Raw genomic sequence first — 25,956 nt, forward strand, 5'->3', positions numbered from 1 at the left:
ATAAATGCAATGCATTTTATTGCTACCAGTGCTTGTGATGCACCCTCTACTACAGTGGTTCTCAATCTGTGGGGCAGGGGGCATGAAGTAACAAAAAGGGGTGCGCGAAGATATGAAAAAAAGAAAACAAGAATCAAAAATATGAAAAATACATCTATTGAAACCAAAACAAATTAACTTAAACTGCATTCTGATACTAGAAAAATAAATATAGAGTTATATAGGCCTAAATGTCAATAAAAGTTAAGTAGGTATAATAAAATATGCATCTATGATATATCATTAACTAAAAAAAACAAATTGGTATTAATGGGCTCCTTTCAAAAAAATGCTAGGGGGGCGCGATGAAAACTGTTATAAAAACTTGGGTCGCAAATACTTAAAGGTTGAGAAACGCTGCTCTGTTAGAATGGCAGTGCTCAAACACTGATAATTACATTGGCTAACTGTTATAATGGATAGTATTATACCAGACTGCAGTTTGGTAGCTTGCAGATTACTAATAATTTTAAATGACAGTTCATGTGTAAAAACATGAAATTACAAATGTCCTGTTTATTTCTCTTATTACCATTAGATAACTGTGCAGATTATGCTTTACACAGTTTAATAGGCAGTTGACTGCCAGTCCTTTTGCTAGAATTTTGCTTATATGAATACAAACAATGGGTCTGTCCACGTAAAAGCTCCTGTTTTCACAACGGCCACTATTTTTAACCACATATTTACCTGAAGTCAAGTTTATTACTTTTTGTATCCCTTGGAAACCTTAATAAACTTTAAAAATACCAAAATGAAATTTTAGTACAACTCAGCTTTTAGCTAATCAGACGAGTTTGATGTGACTGACTAGTCTCCTCCCGTCTTTCTTTCTTTCTTTCTTTCTTTCTTTCTTTCTTTCTTTCTTTCTTTCTTTCTTTCTTTCTTTCTTTCTTTCTTTCTTTCTTTCTTTCTTGTTATGATACGGGGTGATGGCACAAATGCCAGTAGTCATCGTGTCTTCTTATATGCTCAGCAGACTCCTTTATGCAAACTTTTGTGCTCCGTCCTTTCAGGACTCAGGCTGAAAGCCTGCAGCGCGACTGCCATGCGCGCTCCCTGACAAAAGCGCGAAGTCGCGCGTCCTTCTGGCAGGTTTGTCCCTCGGCGGTGTCCGTAACCCGGAAGAGGCGCGCAGGAGAGACGCGGAGGTACGCTTTTCCTAGACTCTCATTTATTATTAATAGTCCACCGCTTTGGCTAATGCTCGACGAGCTAAGTTCGGACCCGAGGGTTGTAGTCGTAGGGCGGCGCGACTAATGTTTACGTTTGGGTTGTTAAACGTCACGGACCGGCGATCGGGACCGCCGATTCACGTCTGTAAGCCTCGAGCCCACCGCTGCTGCCTGCAACCTGGGGGGCGGCTTGTGAGAAGTGAGCCCAGGCAGCGCGTCTCCAGAACGTTTGTCTCAGTTGCAGTACGCGTTGTGGAGTGCTAGCACAGGCATGGGACGGCTTTTTATGTCGACGCCGCTCGCGACGACGACACTCCGGGTGAATCAGCAGCTGCAGCGGCGGCGACATTAAAAACCACCCCGTGCCCCTGCTGGCACTCTGCAGCGCGTTTGTCAGTGTCGCCTCGTGCCCAGGTTAACAAGTGGGCACTACGCTTTGACTTAAAGTTGTGCCGTGTAAGGGTCACGTGCTCACAGTTTTGTAGACGGATAAGACGAAACTTTTTTTTGTCCCCGGGGGAAGATTTGGCGTTTTACACAGGCTCATTAAATAAATAAATAAATAAATAAATAAATAGATAAATAAACACACACGTTATAGTCTGAACACTCACCAGAATGACTAAAAAGAAAGAAACTTTAAAAAGAAAGAAAACTTCTGAGGTTGGCACCCTGCCCAGGATTGGTTCCTGATCTTGTGCCCTGTGTTGGCTGGGATTGGCTCCTGCAGACCCCCGTGACCCTGTGTTCGGATTCAGAGGGTTGGAAAATGGATGGATGGATGAAAACTTCTGACTTGGTAGTTCCAGAGCCTGTCGCACTGAGGTGCCCTACAGGCATATTGCCGTTGGTATGAAGCCCCCATACCAAACACGCCCCCCTAATCCCACAACCCTTTTGTTGGCTGAAAGTCCTCTGTGGTGGTGGTGTTGTGTCATGGAGAGGACATGCAGCATGAGGCTCAGCTTTGTTTTAATTTGCTCCTCCAGTGGGTCCAGTGTGCACCCCATAACTGAGCCTGCCTTTCTGATTAGCTTGTTGCTGGTGTTGTAGGAATTGTGATGGACGTCACTTCCCACATTAAAGCTTCCTAAGGAAGAAGAATCTGCTTTCCCCTTTCTTCCCAAGTCCCTCTGTGTTACCAGACCATTTGATGTTCACCCCCCCAGTACTTTTATTATATTTCATAATTTTATTTCAAGAAAGTAACATAGTGTAGATCCCCTTGAGTACTTACAGGAGTGGACCATACTGTAGGGGCTGTTTATGTGATGAAGGTCAGTGGGCAGTTCTTTGGGTTTCCGACGATTCTCAAAGTTTTCCCCTTGGCTCATCCCCCTTGTCAAGTGTAGAATCATCAGAGAATTTCTGCAGTTGACATGACCTGCTGTTCTCTTTTTAGTCGGAGGACAGAGACAAGCAGAGGGGTCCGTGCCTCGTGGTGGTCCAGTGCTGCCCACGCAGCCCTTGAGCCTCACAAACTGCAGTTTGCCCTGCAGGTCCTCCATCATCCAGGACTCCACAGATACAAAATGGAGACACTTTGCAATGCACGCTTCTATGAGAGTTTTGTTGGAAGTGCAGTGCACGTGATGCCTATGCTGAAAAATACTAAAGTGCCACTCTGGTGCCCAGTGCCAGCGGGTCCTCATCTTCACATGGCTTGTTATGGTGGCTCGCTGTCCTTAGATGGGCTGCAGGAGTCGCCGTTATCTACTGTTAGATGTTGCCCTGCAGTCGGCTGCACACACAAAGAACTGAGAAAACGAGGAAAATTAGAGGCGCAGAACATAAATAACCAGTAATAAGTAAAGCTGACAGAAATAACATACAAAAATATGAAAAATGCAATAAACATCTCAACATACGTTAACACATGTTGGCACCCCTGCCGACTCTACCACTGCCATATTTGGTATCTCATTTGTTTCATTCATGTCAGTACCGTTGGTATTTTGTTTTTAACTCCTTTTTCAATTTCCGCATTTCTTTGGGCATCTTCTTGTACTCCGGTTACATGGCTGTCCTCAAGGGGGCACTCACAGTGCCAGGCTTTGTCCCTCGTATGTTCAATACATCTGCCAGCAGTGCAGAGGAACAAACAGACAGAACGATGCCAGCCTGAGTTTGTTTACGTGGCAAGCAAAGCAAAATCCTGACCCGTTGTACAGTAGGAATGTTAGAAATCCCAGTTATATTTTAGGCCCCCAGTCAGCCATTTCCTCTCCAGTTGATCTCATTCTTTAGTTAGATGCTGTTTTTAGAAACCGCCGCCTTAAGGGCCTGTCACATTACACGACTTTAACAGTGATTTTCAGGCTAGGACTTTATTTATAAATTCTTAGCGAGTCCAAAACTGGGACCCCCAGTCGTGTAGTCTGATGTCCCCTGCGACTCGTTCTGACACGCTGACTCCATTGAGGCTAATTGTCGAATTACCTAAAGGCTTGGCGTCATTTTCTAGAACCTTCCAAGCTGTTTATAGGCCCAATTAACAAAGTGCATGTAAAACCTGTCACCCTCTGGAGTTGTGATATGGTCATTAAAAAGTGACATTCTCTCTGAGCATTATTGGAAAAAATTAGTTTTGCCCTGAACAGACCAGATGTCTTAAACGATATGTCAGATTTAGAGCTACGGAGGGCTTATAAAGGAAGTTTTAAAGCAGGGGTGCCCAACCACAGTCCTGGAGGGCCGCTGTGGCTGCAGGTTTTCATTCTAACCCTTCTCCTAATTAGTGATCTGTTTTTGCTGCTAATTGACTTCTTTTGAATTAATTTTACTTGACTTGGTTTTTGATAAATGTTCCCCTGAATTGCTTCATTTCTTTCCTTAAATGGCACCCAAACAAAAGTGAAGTGTGAAGTGAGTGAGCCAACAGAAGAGCAATTAAGTCAGGGCCTCAAACTCCAACCAATTTCACTCCAACCAGTTCCTTAATGAGGGGCCGAGTCTTGTCTTTAATTAAACCCGTTCTTTAATTCCATGGCTTGTTGCTGCTCTAATTGTGCAATAGCAGACATTGTGGATTTTCTCTTTTCTAAGAGCAGATCAGCATTCCTGAGACCTTCACCTTTCTTTATTTTCAGATACTGTGTGATGGTCACAGTTTGCTGGTCCTGTTTTGGCTCATTTTGTATCTTATTATTGTTTGGCTGCTAATTAAGGAAAACAAAACAATTGAGGGGTCTGAGTCTTCAAGAGCAAGTCAATTAAAATGAATTCAAAAGAAGTTAATTAGCAGCAAAAACAGGTCACTAATTAAGAAAAGGATTAGAATGAAAAACTGCAGCCACTGCGGCCCAGCAGGATTGGAGTTGGGCACCCCTGTTTTAAAGAATTCATCCCTTAACACTAGAATTACTAAAGCCTACGAAAAAACTCGTAATCCCGGCCCTCCTTAAATCCCTTCACACCTCTCCAGCAGCGTCTTTTGTGTTGTAAATGTGTCAATCGGCACAAGCAGCCTGCTGTCCCATTCCACCCCTAAACCCCCCCCCTCCCCCCCTACACCCGATGGAGCTCAAGTCGCAAAGAAGATTCTCTGAGCTCAAGTGTGTTGATGTGTGTGTGAGGTGCCTGGTGTTGTAGAGGGTCAATAATATAGAATATCGTTATTTGGAAAACATGCACTTCACGTGTGCTCCGTGTCTACAAAGATCTGGGTGTGATATAGGACGCTGTAGACTGTGGGACCCGGCTGCCTGCCACACAGGTAAGTGTAGGATGAAAGGAAATGCCAGGCAAGAAATGCTGAACACACACCTAAAGCAGAAACGTTTTCCATGTTACACTAATAATGACGTGAAGTGCATCAAGTGTGAAGACCACCAATGCACCAAACCTGCATGTCTTTGGACTGTGGGAGGAAACCCACACAGACACGGGGAGAACATGCAAACTCCACACAGGGAAGACCCGGGAAGCGAACCCAGACGGGTCTCCTTACTGCGAGGCAGCAGCGCTACCCACTGTGCCACCCTTATTTTTATTTTATACTAATAATAATAATAGCAGCAAGTGACTACTCAAAACGCATAGCGCCAAGACTCGAACCGACAACCTTTGGTTTATAAGGCAGCAGGTCTTACCACTGCACCATCCAAGAATACATTTCACCTTTCTGTCAATTGACATTTGAGTTTGGGTTTGTAGCTCATTGACAGCCACATTTTTCTTTGCTTTGGTTATATTCTTGAATTAAAGCGCACGTGTTTACTTGATATTTGGACTAAAGTCTTCACACTTCATACACTTCACGTCATTATTAGTATAACATGGAAAAGGTTTCCTGCTTTAGCTATGTGTTCAGCATTTCTTGCCTGGCATTTCCTTTCATCCTACACTTACCCATATGGCAGGCAGCCGGGTCCCATGCCCGGCCGGGATGCCCCGTCTACTTATGTTCCGGGGGAGCAACCATGGGCTGAGGATGATGCCTCAGTTTCCCGGCGGGCTCCATGGGAGATGGAGTTCTCCACAGCCCTGTTGGCATCTGGGGTGGCCGCCAGAGAGTGCTGCATGGGTCCCAGAGCCAGCCTAGACAACTCTACTGCCCCGCCAGGAAGTGCAATCAGAAACAGGTGATCAAGCACTTCCGGGTGGGTTATAAAAAGGGCCAGCAACCACCACTCAGGAGCCAGAGTCGGGAGGTGGAGGACAAAACTTGTCGAGAGGAGTGGTGGTGCCAGGAGGAAAGGACTGTGTTGTGGCTGTGGGGTTCACGGGGAAGACCTGCCCCAGAGGTAAAGAAAAATAAAGTCTTTCTCATGTTTTACACGTGCCTCAGTGGGAGTCTGTGTCGGGTCGGGCGCTATACAGCGTCCTATATCACACTCAGATCTTTGTAGACACGGAGCACACGTGAAGTGCATGTTTTCCAAATAACGATATTCTGTATTATTGACCCCCTACAACTTCAGGCACCTCACACACAGATAAACACACTTGAGCTCGGAGAACCTTCTTTGCGACTTGAGCTCCATCGGTGGGGGGATAGGACAGCAGGCTGCTTGCTGCTTGTGCCCATCGACACATTTATAACACAAAGACACGGATGGAGAGGTGCGAAGGGATTTAAGGTGGGCCGGGATTATGAGTTTTTTCATAGGCTTTGGTAATTCTAGTGTTAAGGGGTGAATTCTTTAAAACTTCCTTTATAAGTGCCTCAGTGGGAGTCTGTGTCGGGTCGGGCGCTATACAGCGTCCTATATCGCACCCAGATCTTTGTAGACACAGAGCGCACGTGAAATGCATGTGTTCCAAATAACGATATTCTATATTAGTGACCCTCTACAACACCAGGCACCTCACACACATTTAAGGAGCCTTGGCTTGAGCTGAGAGAGTTGAGCTCCATCAAGGTGGATAATGGGACAGCAGGCTGCTTGCTGCTTGTGCTGATCAACGCATTTACAACACAAAAGACGCTGATGGAGAGGTGCGAAGGGATTTAAGGTGGGCCAGGATTGCGAGTTTTTTCATAGGCTTTAGGGATTCTGTTGTTAAAGAATTCACCCCCTTAAGTGGATGGAGGCGTCTGACATTTCTCTGACTTTCCCCCTCCAGTGGCCATTTTTGGAAGTGTTTGTGACTTTGTGAGAGGAAATCACAAACATTGGGTGAATTACAATCAAACACTTCATGATCAGAACTCGTGAAAGTGAATTTTTGTGGCCAGCAGGCTGAAATCACTAAGATGCTCCCAGATGTGCTCAGGAAGCCAAATCTTTGGTTTCCAGTGAACTACAAGCTACGTTTAGGTGGAAAAACCAAGTGAGATTTGGCCACGGAGGCACTTAAAGCCCCAAGCGCTGTGGAGCCGAGTGACGTTCACTCTGAGGGGGTCTCATCTTACTTAACACTGTCACCCTTCTGTAATGAACGTCATTTCTGTTTGCTTGCGTTGACCAGAATGTCTGAGACACTCCACTCTACGCTCTTCTTTAATATCACACTTTTGTTTCTTTTTATTTTAGCAATGGCTGACAACATTTTCTTTGAGTTCCTCCACATGGAAATGGTGGACTATGTGTACAAGATGGACGTGAGCAGAGAGGAGCACGAGCAGGTATGTACGGTAGGCCCGGTCTGTTCATACTGCTTTTTGGGAGAAGACGGAATTTGGTGTCTTGCAGGACTTGCTAATTGGAAAAAGAAAAAAAATGATAGATTGTTCAAATGACAGGGCTGTGTAAAAGTATTTGCCCCCTTCCACAAATCCTCTGTGTATATTTGTCACAAGGAATGGCTTCAGACCTTAAATAAATGGAATCCAAGTAAACCTGAGAACACAGTTTCTAAAATGGCTACTTAAAATGTGCAAATAATTAAATTGTGCATTGCCCACCATCCCCCCCCACCCCCATGTTCCTCACTCAAAGTTCTGAACAAATTTCCTTGATGATTTGGCTTTTTGACTAAACCGAGTCAGCCCTGTTGAATCTGAACCTCACCACATGAGTGACGTTGTCACCACTGCAACATGTAGCCTCCATGAAAGGAAATTCTCAAAGAGAGGAGCAAAACAGCTATAGAAACGTACCAATCAAGAAAAGGGGGGCAAAGCCCTTTGTAAGACCCAATTACATGCAAATGGAGGACATTTGAGACACTGGGAGCCTTTCAAGGAAAGGCCAGCCTGCCACATTGTCTCCATGAGCACACCGACAACTTATTCACAACATTACAGGGGATCCCAGAAGAGCATCCAAAGAACAGCGGGGCTCTCCGGCCTCTGCTAAGGTGGTCCGTGTCCGTGACTCCACTGTAACAAAGACATGGAGGAGAAATGGGAGAGGAGCAAGGCAGGAACCTCTCCTCTGCAAGAACATTAGAACAGTCTGGATGAGAACGGGCCATTCAGCTCAACAAAGCTCAGCACTCCTGTCCACTTAGTTTCTCCAAAATAACATCAAGTCGAGTTTTGAAAGTCCCTAAAGTCTTATTGTCTGCCATACGACTTTGTCACTTATATCAAGTGTTTATCGTTCTCTGTGTAACGAAAAGCTTCCTAATGTTTGTGCGAAATTGACCCCTAACTGTGTTCCCGTGTCCTTGATGAACTCATTTTAAAGTCGCCGTCTCGATCCACTGCACTCGTTCCCTTCATAATGTTAAACACTTCAAGTCAGGTCTCCTCTTCATCTTCTGTAAAGGCTCAGCACCCTTAATCTTTCTTCATAATTCAATCCCTGTAGTCCTGGAATCAGCCTAGATGCTCTTCTCTGGACCTTCTCTAGTGCTGTGGCCTCGCCATAAAGTTTGAGCTGACCCTGCTGTGACTTGTACTCCACACATCAAGGCGCTATATAACCTGACATTCTGTTAGCCTTCTTAATGGCTTCTGAACACTGTCGGGAAGTTGATAGCTTAGAGTCCACTATGACTCCTAAATCCTTCTCCTAAGGTGGACTCTCGATTTTTCAGACCACCCGTTGTGTATTCAAAACACAAATGCCACCAAACCCCTGGATCATCCCAAAGGTGGGATAGATGAATCAAAAGCTGAACTCTTTGGACCTCCAGGAACCCACCAGGTGTCATGTCTCAGCCAGAGTGTCTCCCCAGACTGGGGTTCAGGGTCACATTTGCGGTCCCTTTTGTTCATTTTTGATTCTTTTGTTTATGCAGATTATGCTCATCATTCTTTATTTTATACACGTTGGTTCTGAATATGTAAATAAGCTGCTTTTGTTATGTTCCATGTGGTTTGTGGCAGGTCCACCCGCCAATCACTGCCAAGGACTGCCCTCCTCCCTATCAATCCCACAATTCCCAGCGGCTCATTGTCTTGGTGAGTTCTGGGGCCTCATGTATAAACGTTGCGTACGCACAGAAATGTTGCGTAAGAACGTTTCCACATTCAAATTGCGATGTATAAAACCTACACTTGGCGTAAAGCCACGTACTTTTCCATGGTAGCTCATACCCTGGTGTACGCAAGTTCTGCGCTCGGTTTTGCAGACTGGCGGCACCCAGCGTCAAAGCAGTGCTACTGTTCCTGTGTGGTTTCCCTTTCTTTTTTAGATCCATATCCATGACGGCAGCTTTATCAAATACACTGAAATTAACCGCATATCGTTCATAAATTTAATGCATCTGATTGTAATTAACCTGTAACAACATAATGTTCCACAAAATGGTCAAACTATTCTAAATCCCATAACTGCTTTAGCGTTGTTACACTCACTGCACCTTCTTCTTCTTCTTCTGTCAGCTGCTTCTGTTAGGTGTTGCCACAGCTAATCATCTTTTTCCATATTCCTCTCACTGCACCACTCGGCGTATTTATATCACTGTATCTGAGTGGGAATCACAGCAGCAGCTGATTGAAAAGAGAATTATCGGTATACAGAATCAAGCACTCGCTGCCTCAGCCATTCGCTATTTGAACTGCTCTCATACGTCAAACACTTCACAGCCTTTCCTGTTCGGACCTCGCGGTTCACAAACAATTTCATCCCAAGAACTCTAAACGCACTCCATCGGTCCATCAAGTGCTCCTTGTAGAACTGTTTGTACTTGCAAGTTACCGTGAGGTAATTGTACTTATGATACAGTTATAATATTGCACAACCTGAGCCACTTTATAAAGCGCGTATTTACGTATGATGACGATATCATTTTTAAGATGAAATGCATCTGATTATATTATACAGATAAAACTTTAACTACATGGTGCCGCAGCGCTAGCGAGCTTGAGCTTCGTTCATTGTTTGTTTCTGCCTCATGCTGTTTTCATGCTGTGGCTGGCGCGACACTGGAAGGATAGACGGATAGAATAATTAAACATTATGAAGACATTTCGATGTTCCTTAAAAGTTTTGAAGAATTGGCGTTCTCAGCTTACAGATGGCTTAACGTCTATTACAGAGCTGATTGTGTGGCGATTGGGTATTTGGAGAAAGAAAAGTAAGGACAGGAATTGGGGGTTAGTACGTTTGAAAAAGACAGTACTTCTGTAATAAAGCATTTCATTGAAGGTCGTGCACGGCGCAGCAAGCCTCTTGCGTATACAAGCACTGTGCCACCGTGTTCCCATGTTCAATAACATGCTTTAACTCATATCATCATGAAAATAAAAAAAGCTGTAATATTACGAACGTAATGATTTCTGTGTCCTGTCGGAGAAAGAGCACGTAGTGATTCAGGCACATAGAGCACATAGAAGATCAAATACACAACAAATTATTTAACGTGCTACTTTAGTTACGTTGGGATTTGAGAAACTAGTAAACAATTTTAAGATCAAGTTTATGATGTTCTACTTTAATGACAAAATAAACTACGTGATTAAAGTGGAAATTTCGAGATTAAAGTTGACATTTCATGCTTTTTTGACACTGTGTGCCTTTTTTTTTTCACTGTACCCTAATAAGCTTTCATATGACACTCAGACGGAGGGCTACGACTCACCTTTTCACGCCGACTTTGATGTGTGACAACTTCTTTTTTTATTTCGGGCACTGTGCGACTTTGTGAACTTGAGCTTTAGAGTGACATAGCATGTCGGAGAAACTCGATCAGCTTCCTTTTGTTACTTATATAACTGTTTAACCCAACAAATAATACGTTTTATTTTGCCTCCATTTGGTATTCGCTGAAATTCTTCTATTTTTCCTCGTACTTTTGCCATTGCCTTTTCACAGAACGCTGAGCTTAAGGGCTATTTATATTGATTTGCATATTCAAAGAGGCGTAATTCTGGGAGGAGTTGGGGCGGGACAGCAGGCGTGTGTACGTGCGTTTATTTCCACGCTGAGCGGGATTTATGTAGCGGAAGTTGGCGAACGCACAGATTCCTGCATCTGGAGTTTTCTGTGCGTAAGCACATTTCAGCTTTTGTGCTTACGTCATGTTATAGTGCGGATTCTACGCTCGGCGTTATGCATGAGGCCCCTGGTGTTTTGCTCCTCTTTGGCTCCATCCATCCTGTGTGTTCTTTCAAGTTCTTAATAATAATAATTCTTTAATAATAATAATTCTTTACATTTATATAGCGCTTTTCTCACTACTCAAAGCACTCTCCACACAGAGAGGACATGGGAAGTGAACCCACAATCTCCCACAATCTCCTTACTGCAAAGCAGCAGCACTACCACTGCGCCACCTGTGCCCCTTTTTATGGGTAGCAGCACAAATGGATGCCAAAGTCCCCCCCCCCCACCTTGAAACTCCATTTGTAATGAAATACTCAACTTGGAATGAGCGTGAAAACTCGGGGGAACAATCGTGTTATTAGCTGTGCCCCACGATTCGCTTGCGGTGACATCTCCATGGCGAGATTTCAGCAGCTGCAGCCTTCTGCCCAAAAAGATGCCCTTTAGGTAACAATGTCACCCCCAAGATTGGTCTCTTTTGTTGTGAAAAGATGTCCTTTACTTTATTCGATTATTTATTTCTATAATTCTTAACCCTTAAACTGCCACATACTTGCACCCCAGGATGTCAAATGCTTTTTTGCTGCACTTTTTAAGGAAGACGGGCATCATTCCAACTGACTGGAAAAACGGGACTTGTTGTCCCTATCTGGAAAGGGAAGGCTGATCACCTGGATTGCGGCAACTACAGGTGGATAACACTGCTCTCGGTGCCGGGTACGGTCCTTGCTAGGGTCGTCCTCAATAGGATCCGTGATCACTTGCTCACCTACCAGCGACCAGAACAGTCTGGTTTTACACCTAAGAAGTCTACCATTGACCGCATCCTGGCATAGAAGGTTCTCATGGAGCACTAACGCGAATATCGGCAGAGTTTCTTTGCAGCCTTTGTTGATTTTCATAAAAGTGTTTGACTCAGTTGATCGCGCTGCCCTGTGGGACATCCTGAGAGTTTGCGGGATCCCCTCGAGGTTGCTGGATATCATGGCCGGCCTGTACACTGGTACTGTGAGTGCTGTGCAGAGTGGAGGCAGGACCTCTGTGATTTTCCCAGTTGATTCTGGGGTTCGTCAGCGGTGTGTTCTGCTCCTACTCTGTTCAATGCTTGTATGGACTGGGTATTGGGCAAGATCGTGGGGTCCAGCGCCTGTGGGGCATCTGTTGGTGAAGAAAGATTCATGGATCTTGACTTTGCTGACGATGCTGTGATCTTCACAGAGTCAATGGAGGCTCTGATCAGGGCGCTCGAGAGACTGAGTGAGGGGTCTGAGTGTCTGGGCTTATGAGTGTCCTGGATTAAAAAACAAAGATCCAGGCCTTTAATGACCTCTTGAGCTCAGCCATCAGCAGTGTGTTTGTCTGCGGAGAGTGTCGACCTCGTCATTGAGAGGTTTACTTACCTCAGCAGTGACATTCATGTCTCTGGTGACTCTTCCTATGAAGTCATTAGACAGATTGGGAGAGCATTGGGGGGTCATGAGGTCGCTGGAAAGGTGTGTGTGGCACTCCTGATATCTCGGCAAAAGGATGAAGGTCCAAGTCTTTAGAGTCCTGGCCCTTCCTGTCTTGCTATATGGTTGCGAGACATGGACGCTATCCAGTGACCTGAGATGAAGACTGGACTCCTTTGGTACTGTGTCTCTTCTTGGGTACCACGGGTTTGACTTTGTGTTGCTCATGGAGTCCCGAATGAGGCACATGACCTGCATTGTGAGGGAGCGTCAGTTACGGCACTATGGCCATGTGGCACGGTTCCCTGAGGGTGATCCAGCTTGTAAGATCCTCATTGTTGGGGACCCGAGTGGCTGGACCAGGCCAAGGGGTCACCCACCTAACACCTGGCTGCGGCAGATTGAGGGTCATTTTCGGAGGGTGGGGACTGGACCGCGTATCTGCCTGGGGGGTTGCCAACCGGGATCCCGAACTGTTTCATCGTTGGGGGGGGGTGTGGAAACCCAGTGTACCAGTGCAGGCTCCCCAACTTGACTTGAGAAAACATCACAATTCACCAAGAAAAAGTGAAATTTTAACACATCTTTTTTTTGTTCATGCAAAGAACATCACAATGACTGCAACAAATGATCATTTTACACACTGCCAGTGAACTGTCAAAACTATAAAAGACAACTGTGACAATCTATTATGATATGTAGAAGGTGCAAGTGACACCATTGATGACATTCAGTAAATCAACTGCATTTGAACTGGCTGACGCCCGCAGGCTCATCTAGTGCAGCGGCTCAATCCCAGGGATAGATAGTGATGCTGCAGTGCTGTAGGGGCGCCAGAGGTCCTGAGCTGGCTGCTCAATGAATGTACGGCACGGACTGATCAGCTCCGGTGGGCTGGCAAATTGCACTGGGAACCAACTGTCGCCGTTTGTGGTGGTTTAAGGGTTAAGTTCTTTCTCAGTGCTATGAGGGGACATTTTTAGGAAGACGTTAACCTGCAAAACCTCCTCATATTCTCACGCACATAGACTTTCATTGTCCTCTTTAGAGAATATCAGTAAACTCAGACGTCCTCCTCCTTATAAAGCGCCACTTTCATGGCGGTCTGAACCACGCCCCTCGCAGTGGACGCCAGAGCTCTTGGCACCCTGGCCCACAAGTCTCACTTGTGCTTGTACTGTAGGTGGCAGGACTGAAGAGGTGGTTTAGGTCACCTTAGAGGATTTTCTGTATCATGAAGGCAGGTGACAGCATTGAGGGGTCCCCACCGTAGCGTGGTGATGCACATTACAATGAACAATCCCCCCCTGACTGCCTCCTCCTTTGTTTTTTTTTTTCTTTCAGGTGAAAATGAACGCCATCTCAACGTTGGAGAACATGGGATTCCGAGTCGGACAAGGGCTGATTGAAAGGTGCCGGGACTGGGGCGTCGGGGTCGCTGGTTGGCCGGTTTGATCTTCCTCTTCCTACTCCTCCTCCTCCCCACTTGCCATGCAATGGCTTTTCTGGCCATCTCTCCATATCTCGCAGTCATTTTGAATGTATTATTTACGAGGGGATGGTAAGAATATCGTTGTTACTTTCACAGTTCTGCACGGCAGGCAGTAAATTATGTATCAGTCGTGTCGGTTATTCACTTTCAGCCCTCATGCATTTTTGATTTGTTTGGTGTGGTTTAACTTTGACCGCCATATTGCGCCACAGAAATGTGACTTTCTGCTGCTTCGGGTTCCAGGCCCCTGCTCCTCTTCATCTTCTTCTTCATCGCCTCCATGCTAATGCAGTCAGAGTGAAGGTTACGGGCTCAGCTACCTGAGCTCACTCCGGCGGTCATCACACTTTGGTGCATCCCTCAGAAAATGAGTGGCATTGGGGAGGGGAAGGGGGACCCTCTAAGAGAGATGGCACTGATAAATAATTAAATAGCAGAAGCAATAAATCAATAATGCAAGGAATGGCTTTTTACAACAAAAGCAGAATACAGAGACGTTTCTAATTCTGTAAAAGCACACGTCAGGTTGGCAGTCAAGTGAAATTCACATCGGCGCGTCTCCTCAGCAAAGCCGACCGTCAAGATGCAAACTAAAAGTATATTAGTATTCCTATATAGCGCCTTCACAAAGTCCTCAGACCCCTTCACTTTGTCACATGTTACTAAAATTGATTTTCTTTTTCCCCTCATCAAGCAACACTCAGTACCCCCAGAATGACAAAGCAAAAGCAGGATTTTAGGAATTTCTACAGGTTTAAATCCACAGACTCCAGGGGTCACTTTGTTTTCTACATTGTGGCCAACGACCGGGAACCTTGCCCCACCGGGACACCTGGAGAAGGGAAGGACCGGGAGTGGGACAATATCTTCCCCGGGGCTCAAGAGGGCAGCCCCCCTGGATTGCATCAGGGCCACAGATAAGGAGCTTGGAAGCTCAACCCTGTAGGGGGCCGTCTGGATGGTTAGGAGCCATGGACTGCAGCACTTCCACCACACCAGGAGGTGCTGCAGGATGGTCATCAGGGCACACCTGGAGCACATCCAGGGTGTTATAAAAGGGGCTGCCTCACTCCAAACAGGGAGCCGGAATCAGGAGGCAGAGGACGGAGGAGTGAGGGTGGCACATGAGAAGAGTAAAGGCAAAGGAAAGTGGAAAGGGACTGAGTAACTGGTGATTGGCGCACTGTGCTGTGCAGAAGAGAAATACAAAGTGGGTGTCCTCCTGTCTGTCTGTGTCCGGGCATCTTTCACAACGTCCTATATGTTTTAATACATGTTTAATAAGTAACACCTCCTTACACTGTGGTTAAAATGGTGGGGGGGGGGGGTGGGGAATTGGGGTTATCTGACTCAAGGCAAGCAAACCACATGACAAAAACCTGCAATCCAATTGGCTGTCCAGCGCACCCATCTCAAAATATCCATTCGACACAAGAATTCCGACCCTTTAACTTGAGAATTTCGGTGAGACCCCTTTGGCAGCCATTCCAGCATGGAGTTGTCCTAGGTTTGATGCGACAAGCCTCACATGTTATGTTTCAGCTGTGAATCTTCCCCGGGCTCAAATTCTTGTTTCATGTCTGTCTGGTCCATTTTTGATTAACGTTGCTATTTACTTTGCTTCTGTGTATCTACGAAGCCGTTGTCACGTCCGTTGTATTTTGTGGGTGGTTCCTTAGGAGGCGGGGCCACCTGCCCGTCATCGCTGTGGACTGACCTCAGCCCATTTAAAGGTGAGGGTTGCTCACAGCTCATTTGAATGTGCTAGGGCAGGGGTGGGCAATGTCCGTCCTGGAGGGCCTCGGTGACTACAGGTTTTTACTCCAACTCAATTGCTTAATTGGAAACCAATCCTCAGCAGTCTTGGAACTTATTTAATTTTATGGTTTATTAGTCTGCAATGTAAGATCATAGATTTTTTCCTTTCCAAGGATATCATCATAATGATTCGAAGCCTAAAATGGGAAATTTTTAGTCTGCCCCATGTTTCTATTAAGTTTTTTATTAAATCAAACAGTGTATGATGAACACACAGTGATGGAAATGGAAACAAGCGAGAAGGAGAACTGCTGGCTGCTTTGTCTTTTACATCGTAATGTTAATAAGGAGCCATTAAAACACGCCGTCTAACTGTTTAAGATTGAAATAAGCAATTAAGAGTGGGGACCCTTAACAAGCGAGACCACTAAAATGAAGAATCAAAATGTCACTTAAGCGGTAAGAGCTTCATCAGCAATAATCGACTTCTCATTAAGAAGGTGGGTTGGAACAAAAACCTGCAGCCACTGCAGCCCACCCCTGCGCTAGGACGTCAGTGTGGGTTTATTGTGATTAGTAGATTTTCAGACCTTCTGCTCCATTTGATGACCATTCTCTGGATTACTGTGTTGGGGCTCTGTTTGCATTCAATCAGTTTATTGTTTCAGGGAACTCCTTTTGTCTTTTGTGCTCCACCGAGCTTCATTATTATTGAAGAGCCTTTGTAAAGAATTCATCTTTTATTTTATAAAGATCTTGTATTTGCCCTTCTACTTAGCCAGGGTTTGACCATAAATCCCCCTTCCAGTGGGCATCTGGGTTAAAAACGACCACCACCAGTACTGTTAGCCAACAGGGTGCTGGCATAAATTGGAGTACTGTTTGGAGAAGAAGAGTGGGAGACGTGTCCAGAGGAAGGTCAAGAGAGTGGAACTGAGGATAGGAACTTTGAATGTTGGCAGTATGACTGGTAAGGGGAGAGAGTTAGCAGATATGATGGAGAGAAGGAAGGTTGATGTATTAGATTAGACAGGAGTCCCCGTGGACTATGATGACATTGTGATTTGTAGTGAGAGTAGGGAGCAGGTTGAGGAGACCCTGGAGAGGTGAATATATGAGAGAAGAGGAATGAAGGTCAGTAGGAACAAGACAGAATACATGTGTGTGAATGAGAGGGAGGTCAGTGGAATGGTGAGGATGCAGGGAGTTGAGTTGGCGAAGGTGGAGGAGTTTAAATACTTGGGATCAGCAGTACAGAGTAATTGGGATTGTGGAAAAGAAGTGAAGAACAGTGAAGACTAACAGGAGTGATATGTGACAGATGAATATCACCCAAGAGTGAAAGGGAAGGTTTATAGGACGATGGTGACACCAGCTATGTTATATGGGCTGGACACGGTGACACAGGAGACACAGCCGGAGGTGGCAAAGTTAAAGATGTTAATATTTGCATTGGGTGAGAAGAGAATGGACAGGATTAGAAATGAGGACATTAGAGGGTCAGCTCAGGTTGGACCAGAGAGGTGAGATTGCATTGGTTTGGATGTGCAGAGGAGAGATGCTGAGCATATTGGGAGAAGGGTGCTAAGGATAGAGCTGTCAGGAAAGAGGAGAAGAGGAAGGCCAAAGACAGCAGTTCTCAAACTGTAACAAAAAAGGGGGTGTGAATGTTGACATATGTGGTGTAATGTTGCTATTCGTAGGGAAATTTTGAACTTGTATCGGCAGTAAAAAATATAGGAATACATTTTATTAGGGTTTCAAAAAAACATTATGAAAACTGTTATGAAAACTCGGATCGCAAAATACCTAAGAGAAGGTTTATGGATGTGGTGAGAGAGGACATGCAGGTGACGGGTGTGACAGAGCAAGATGACGAGGACAGGAAGATATGGAAGAAGATGATCTGCTGTGGCAACCCCTAACGGGAGCAGCTGAAAGAAGAAGAAGTTTATAATATTAATACCTCTGGGAATATTCTGCTATTTCTAAGAAGACACAATCGGCACAAAAAGAAAGTTGGGGATCCACCCCACGTATTCTTGAGCAGGTAAAAGAAAAAATGTTTGAACAAGCAAATGAATCTCTTCAGACTGAGCCTGTACAGAATGTATAGTGTCTGTGGCCGTTCACTGGCTTTATAGCGGGAGGACAGGAAGTGGAAATGAGGTCATCAGTAGTTTTGGGAAGTGGTGCAGTCAGGTGGTCTGTCCTTATGATGGTCTGTGGGGAGAGAAGAAGAGGCATTAGTGCTCACCGCTGACCTGCCATCCAGCTCGTCGACACTCTCATTTGAGCCCTTTGACTGCTGTGACCTCGCGTGGTTGGTGGCCGCTAATGAGCTCCCAAACCCCAGACACAAACGACTCACCGCAACTTCCAGGTAAAATAAACAAAAGTTTACTTCCAACAGCTGTGCAAAGGCAATGGACATACAAGGCATACAGAAAACTCAGCCTGTTAATCACAGTCCGTCTCCCAATGGAGTCTCCACCCTTCTCGGTGCACTTTTTGAGGTTCGTTCCATTTTCTAACTTTAGCATGACTCCCCCTCGTGTATCTATTATTTTTAAAATTATATATATATCCTATAAAATGGAATGCATATTGCATTGTATTTCTCTAATGAAGTTGGTGTTAAATAATCTTGCGGCACACCAGTTAAAAATCGCTGGTCCGACTCTCGGACCCCTTCAGTGCCAAACAGCTGACGTGTTGTGAGCGTCGTCACACAATGGCTGCCATCGTGTTATCCAGGTGGAAGCTGAGCATTGGTGGTGTTTGAAGTGCCCCCCCACCCCACCCCCGCAAAACACCATGTAAAGTGCTTTGAGTGTCGTCTTCTATATACGAGTGTAAGCCAACGCTGTCAATGTCTGCACTTCTGTGATCATTCTGCTTAACACACAGACAGGGTCAGGCTCGCCAACCCCCGGGTTTGGTTAACTGGATATTCAATTTAAAGAGATTGTTATTTTCATGGTTATTGTTACATATGCATTATTTTCACTTTTACTGTAAAACTTCAGTAAAAAATATTTTTTGAATTGACTATTAAGTATCTGCGACCTGAGTTTTCATAACAGTTTTAATTATGCCCCCCTAATGTTTTTTTGAAACCCTAATAAAATGTATTCCTATATTTTTTTGCTGCCGATACACCGCTACAAGTTTAAAATTTCCCTACGAATAGTGAAATTACGCCACATATAGCAACATTCGCGCCCCCTTTTTTGTTACTTCGGGGCACACCCCACAGTTTGAGAACCGCTAAATTAACTTGCCATCAAGATTGCATTGAATTTTGATTCCGTGTTTGGACTTTCATCATGCCAACGCAACTTATAACGGCCCGTGAGTGAATTTCTTTTCTTTCTCTCTAATAAATAAATCGACTTTTTCGAATGTTAGTGTAAGAGCCATTTCCTAGTTACATAAGAAATGCATAAATGTTTTACTAAATGTTAGTGCAGAATCTATGGGCGGTTCCTATAACCCCCCATAAGTTGAATTGAATTATTAACTATTAACTATTTCTAGCTTCTCTGACTAAACATTATTCTCAGTTCGTGATCAGCCTTGCCATGTGTAAGGTTTTGAATACAACCAATCTTGTCCTATTGTATAGCCCATCACTCAGACATCAATTACGCAATTACATCTCAATACATCCTTCTTTCAACAGTAATTCGGCGGGTGGAAAACCAGACGGTGTTAATGGTTGTAGATTTTCTTTGTGATGTTGTAAGTTGATGCTTTCATCTTCCACACGATCACCACCAACTGTTTCAGCAGAGTCTATTGATACGCATTTAACCAATTTGCTGTGTAACCGATCGACAATTTTCACGTTAATTCATAATCCTTAACTGGCTCTTCATGTGTATCGTGCCAATGTTTTTGAATGTCTTTATAATAATAATAATTCTTTAATTCTTTGCATTTATATAGCACTTTTCTCACTACTCAAAGCGCTCAGCAATGGCAGGTTAAGGGCCTTCCTTGCTTAAGGGTCCAACAGAGCAGAGTCCATATTGGCATTTATGGGATTCGAACCGGCAACCTTCCGATTGCCAGTGCAGATCCTTAGCCTATGAAGTTCTACTTTGTCTTTTATTTCTGACTCCGGTTGGACCTATGACATTTTCAATTCCACTTGGTCTGAGCTGGTTATTACTTTCCTTTTTTTCTGAATTTGAACATGGATTATTATGGTTCTTTTTGCCGCCTTTTCTCTCCAATGCATTTGAGTGTCTATTTCGACGCGCTGCTCTTTCTTCTTTGCTTAGTCGTTGATGTGTCATCTAGAACGTATAAAATTATTGTCCTCATAAAATTTATAAGAGCTGAGAGCGCAGGAAGTGTGTCTGCCAAAAGCATTCACACGACTGAGAGGTGAGATGACTGGGATTTACTTCCAAAAGTTGTAAGTATGACGTGACTTGAAAGAATCTTGCGGGACTTCATTCCAAAAAGTCTCGTCTCATCCCAAGATTTTTTTTATTATAATAGTGAGGTAATCTCTCTCCAGATTTATTTTGTAGATATTTTTCTGTGTGATTTTAGTGAAGTCTTATATCTGTCAATTTTTTTTTTTTTTTTATCAAAAGAATCTGCTTCTTGTGTTGTTTCTTTGAGTTTGGATGTTGCTTTGAACCCAGTTCTTCCATTTCATGTTGCCAGTTTGCTGTAAGAGCCTCTTAGAGAGTTCATGTTTGACGTGAACTTCATGTACACGGGCCTGTTTAATTCCTATAGATCAGCCCTTTCTTTTAATGTAAGTAAGTAAGTGAGCAAGTGAGCGTGAGGTTCTGTCGATCAGACGTGTCTGCGTATTGGAGATGACGTGCAGTTTTCTGACCCTGCTTACGCGCTTCATGTGCCTCAAGTGAAACTGTAAACAAGAACTTTTTTCTTTCTTTATTACAGTTTTTTTTTCTCTATTTTTGTGAGAACTCTTTTTTGCTTTGAAATTTTACAAAAACTTTTAAAAACAAAGATATTTGCTCATTGAAATTATTGGAACACGTGCCACACTTTTGCCCGAATCACCTTTTGAAGCAAACTAAAAGCTGCAGAACTTTGGTAATTCCAGATAAGTGCAGCTACACCCTCATTTTACTAACAACCTCCTAATGGCAGCTGATTCTGTTTAATTCCTATTCTCATCCTCCATGATCTGAGTGCGGCCTTTGATACTATTTGTCACACGACTCTCCTTAATAGATGATCTTTGATTGGCATTACCCGCACTCCACTAGACTGGTTCAGATCCTACCTCTCAGGCCGCACTCAGTTTGTTCAGCTTAAAACTTTCACATCCCAACCCACCGCTGTTACTTCAGGTGGGCTCTGTCCTGGGGCCCCTCCTTGTCATTATTTACCTCCTTCCCTTTGGTAATATCTATCGTAAATATAACATTAGCTTCCACTGTTATGCTGATGACCCCCAGCTCTATCTCACTAGCAAACCTACTGCTTCCTTTCCACCCTCCTCACTTATTGATTGCATAGCAGAAATCAAATCCTGGTTTTCTTCAAATTTTCTTAAATTCAATAACAAAGTGACAGAACTGAGGTTCTCCTCATTGGTACAAAGTCAACATTACCCAAAACTGATCATTTTTCATTTGTTATTGATAATTTCTCTGTCTCCCCTTCACCACAGGTTTCATCCTTGACGGTACTTTATCCTTTCAGTCCCACATCAGTAACATCTCCTGGGGCCTCATGTATAACGCCGTGCGTAGAACTCACACTATAACATGGCGTAAGCACAAAAGCGGGATTGTGCGTACGCACAGAAAAATCCAGATGCAGGAATCTGTGCGCACGCATACTTTCACGTTCTTCTACTACTTAAATCCCGATTTGCGTGAAAAGTAACGCACGTGCACGCGCCTTCTGTCCCGCCCCAACTCCTCCCAGAATTACGCCTCTTTGAATATGCAAATCAATATAAATAGCCTTCTGTGAAAAGACAATGGGAAAAGCACGGGAGAAAATATAAGAATTTCAGCAAATACCAAGTGGAGGCAAATGAAAAACGTACTATTTGTTGGTTTAAACAGTGGTATAATCAACAAAAGGAAGCTGATCGAGTGACAGAGTGTCGGAGAAACTCGAAGGCTCAACTTCACAAAGTCGCACAGTGCCCGAAATAAAAAAGAAATCACATATCAAAGTCGCCGTGAAAAAGCGAGTTGTAGCCCACCGTCTGAGTGTCATATGAAAGCTTATTAGGGTACAGACAAAAAAAAGGCACACAGTGGGGAAAAAAGCACGAAATGTCAACTTTAATCTCGAAATTTCCACTTTAATCACGTAGTTTATTTTGCCATTAAGGTAGAACATCATAAACTTCATCTTAAAATCGTTTAATTTACTAGTTTCTCAAATCCTATTGTAACTAAAGTGGCATGTTAAATGCTTTGTTCTGTATTTGATCTTCTATGTGCTCTATGTGTATGAATCACTGCCTGCTTTTTAAACAGGCTTTCTCTTTCTCCGACGGGACACATACTCCATTACATTCTTGATATTACAGCTCTCTGAATAATTAAAATACTGAGATGTATACGTGATATCTTTTTCATGATGATAGGAATGAAAGCATGTTATTAAACATGGGAACACGGTGGCGCAGTGCTTGTTCATGTCTCACGCAAGAGGCTTGCTGCGCCATGCGCAACCTTCAGTTAAATAATTTATCACAGCAGTACTGTCTCTTTCAAACGTACTAACCTCCAATTCCTGTCCTTACTTTTCTTTCTCCAAAAACTCAATCGCCACACAATAAGCTATGTAATAGACGTGAAGCCATCTGTAAGCTTAGAACTTCGATTCTTCAAAACTTTTAAGGAACATTGAAATATCGTAGTAGTACGTGTTTAATTATTATATCCGTCTATCCTTCCAGTGTCACGTCAGCACCAGCAATAATACAGCGCAAGGCAGGAACAATTACTGAACTAGCTAGCGCTGAGGCACCGTGTCCTCACATGTTTAATTATTAACAATACAGATTATTTAAATGAAGTTAAAGTTTTATCTGTATAATATAATCAACATGTTTTGCTGCATTTCGTCTTAGAAATGAATACCGTCATCACATGTAAATACGCGCTTTATAAAGTGGCGCAGGTTGTGCAATATTATAACTGTAGTGCAAGTTTACAGTGAGGTAATTGTACTTATAAGTCCAAATATTTCTACAAGGAGCACTTGATGGACTGATTTAGTGTGTTTAGAGTTCTTGGGATGAAACTGTTTCTAAACCGCGAAGTCCGTACAGGGACTAAAGCGTTTGCTTTGGCTCAGGCAGCATCTGCTTCATGCTGTGTACCGATAATTCTCTTTCCAATCAGCTGCTGCTGTGATTTCCCACTCAGATACAGTGATATAAATACTCTGAGTGGTGCAGTGAGAGTAATGTGGAAAAAGATGATTAGCTGTGGCAACCCTTAATGGGATCAGCTGAAAGAAGATGCAGTGAGAGTTACAACGCTAAAGCAGTTCTGGTATTTGGAATACTATGGCTATTCCCTGGACCATTATATTGCTGCAGGTTAATTACAATCAGATGCATTACACTAATAAACAATATGCAGTTAATTTCAGTGTATTTATAAAGCCGCGTCAGGAATGTGGATCTAAGAAAGAAAGGGTGTTCACGCAGGAACAGTAGCACTGCTTTGATGCTGGGTGCCGCCAGTCTGCAAAACCGGGCGGATAAATTGCGTACGCCAAGGAATGAGTTACCGTGGAAATGTGCGTGGCTTTACGCCAAGTTTAGGTTTTATACATCGCGATTTGAGCGTGGAAAGGTTCGTACGCAACATTTCTGTGCGTACGCACCGTTTATACATGAGGCCCCAGGTCTGTGTATTTCCACCTGCGTAACTTTAATCGTATTCTCCGCACCCTCACCATTGCTATCCTTGTTCATAGCCTTGTCACTTCTCGTCTGTATTATTGCCATTCCCTCTTCTTTGGTCTTTCTCACAAATCTCTTTATAAGCTTCAACTGGTCCAGAATTCAGCTGCCCACCCGCATCATTACGAGAGCCCCCTTCTACTCACCATATCACTCTTGTCTTGCAGGAGCTTCATTGGCTTCCAGTTCAGTTCTGAATTCAATTCAAAATTCTCCTACTAACTTTTAAGGCTCTCCGTAGCCTCCTCCCTCCATATGTGTCTGACCTCCTCCATGTTGCCATTCCCTCCTGTACCCTTAGATCCTCTTCCTTCATCCACTTGACTTTCCCCTTCGTCAGTCTTACCACCAGCTCTGGAACTCCCTACCATCTGAGATTAGAAATATTGAATCATTTTCACTTTTCAAATCTAAACTTAAAACTCATTTGTTTAAGACGGCTTCTTCTCTTTAATTACAATTGCTCTGTCTGATTTTAATTTTTGTATTTTAGTTTTGTTTATTATAATGTGTGTTTTATCTATTGTTTGGTGTCCTTGAGTGTTTAGAAAGGCGCCTACAAATAAATAAAATGTATTATTATTATTATCATTTGTGACTTTACTATCATTATGCAGGAACTGATTAGAACACTCTAGACCAGAACAGGCCATTCAGCCGAACAAAGCTCGCCAGTCCCCTCCACTTATTTCTTCCAAAAAAACAAGTTGAGTTTTGAAAGTCCCCAACGTCTTACTGTCTACCACACTACTTGGTCGCTTATTCCAAGTGTCTGTTGTTCATTGTGTAAAGAAAAACTTCCTAATGTTTGTGTGAAATTTCCCCTTCACAAGTTTCCAGCTGTGTCCCCGTGTTCTTGTTGAACTCATTTTAAAGTCACCGTCACGATCCACTGGACTCATCCCCTTCATCATTTTATACATTTCACTTATGTCACCTCCTAATCTTCTTTGTCTTAAACTGTAAAGGCTCAGCTCTTTTAGTCTTTCCTCATCACTCATCCCCTATAGCCCTAAATTAGCCTATTTGCTCTTCTCTGGACCTTTTCTAGCGCTGCTATGTTTTTTTTTTGGAGACCCAAACTGCACACAGAACTCTAGATGATCCTCATCCTGGCACTGAGGGTTTTCATCGAGTGCAAATGCAAATATTGACAGAGTTTTTTGCAGCCTTTGCTAATTTTTGTGAAGTGTTCGACTCAGTTGATCGAGCTTCCCTTTAGGACAACCCGAGACTTCATGTGATCCCCCCAAAGTTGCTGAATATCATGGCTGGCCTGTACACTAGTACTTTGAGTGCTGCGCAGAGAGGACGTAGAACTTTCACATTTTTCATAGTTGATTCTGGGGCTCATCACGGGTATATTCTTGCTTCTTCTATGTTCAATACTTTCATGGACTGCATGTTGGAAAAGGTCATGGGGTCCAGCCACTGTGGGGCATTTGTTGGTGAAGAAAGACTCAATGATCTTGACTTTACTGACAATGCTGTGATCGGCTAGATACGTGACATTCACTTTGGCTGAAGAGACCCCGGACAATTAGTGAGTTGGTTCTGGTTTTCAGTGGTGACTTTGGGCTCCCAGGCTGGAGTCCTAGGCCTCGATGGCTCAGCATTATTCCAAGTGTCTATCGTTCTTTGTGTAAAGAAAAACTTCCTAATGTTTGTGTGAAATTGACCTGTAACGGTGTCCCTGTGTTCTTGATGAACTCATTTTAAAATAACAGTCTTGATCCACTGTACTCATTCCCTTCATCACTTTAAACACTTCAGTCAGGTCTCCTCTTCATCTTCTTTCTCTTAAACTGTAAAGGCTCAGCTCTTTTAATCTTTCCTCCTAACTCATCCCCTGTAGCCCTGAATCAGCTGAGTTGCTCTTCTCTGGACCTTTTCTAGTGCTGCTATGTTCTTATGGGGACCAAAACTGCACACAGAACTTCAGATGAGGCCTCACCAGTGTGTTCTAAAGCTTGAGCAGAACCTCCTGTGACTTGTACTCCACACATCAAGGCGCTATATAACCTAACATTCTGTTAGCCTTCTTAATGGCTTCTGATCACTGTTTGGAAGTTGATAGCTTAGAGTCCACTATGACTTCTAAATCCTTCTCCTAAGGTGGACTCTCGATTTCCAGACCCCCATTGTGTATTCACAATTCACATTGTGATTTTGGGTGGGGTTTCACAGTTTCAGGCACCAGTGAGGCACCAGTGTAGCAGTTCAA

General features: G+C 43.8%; 1 protein-coding gene across 2 annotated transcripts in view; it reads left to right on the forward strand.

Annotated features, from left to right (window-relative positions):
• The first annotated feature begins 1,052 nt into the window (after positions 1–1,052).
• Positions 1,053–25,956, forward strand: part of trappc6bl (trafficking protein particle complex subunit 6B, like) — a 36,635-nt gene continuing 11,731 nt past the window's right edge. Inside the window, exons 1-3 of one of the 2 annotated variants that reach the window (XM_028795413.2) lie at positions 1,053–1,190; positions 7,193–7,284; positions 13,891–13,958. In XM_028795413.2, the coding sequence (XP_028651246.1) occupies positions 7,195–7,284; positions 13,891–13,958 (158 nt within the window). In that variant the 5' untranslated portion in view covers positions 1,053–1,190; positions 7,193–7,194. The remainder of the gene's footprint in view (positions 1,191–7,192; positions 7,285–13,890; positions 13,959–25,956) is intronic. The other variant, XM_028795405.2, reaches the window with a different exon arrangement.

The sequence above is a fragment of the Erpetoichthys calabaricus genome, chromosome 1 (assembly GCF_900747795.2).
Source record: "Erpetoichthys calabaricus chromosome 1, fErpCal1.3, whole genome shotgun sequence".
Taxonomy (NCBI): Eukaryota; Metazoa; Chordata; class Cladistia; order Polypteriformes; family Polypteridae; genus Erpetoichthys; species Erpetoichthys calabaricus.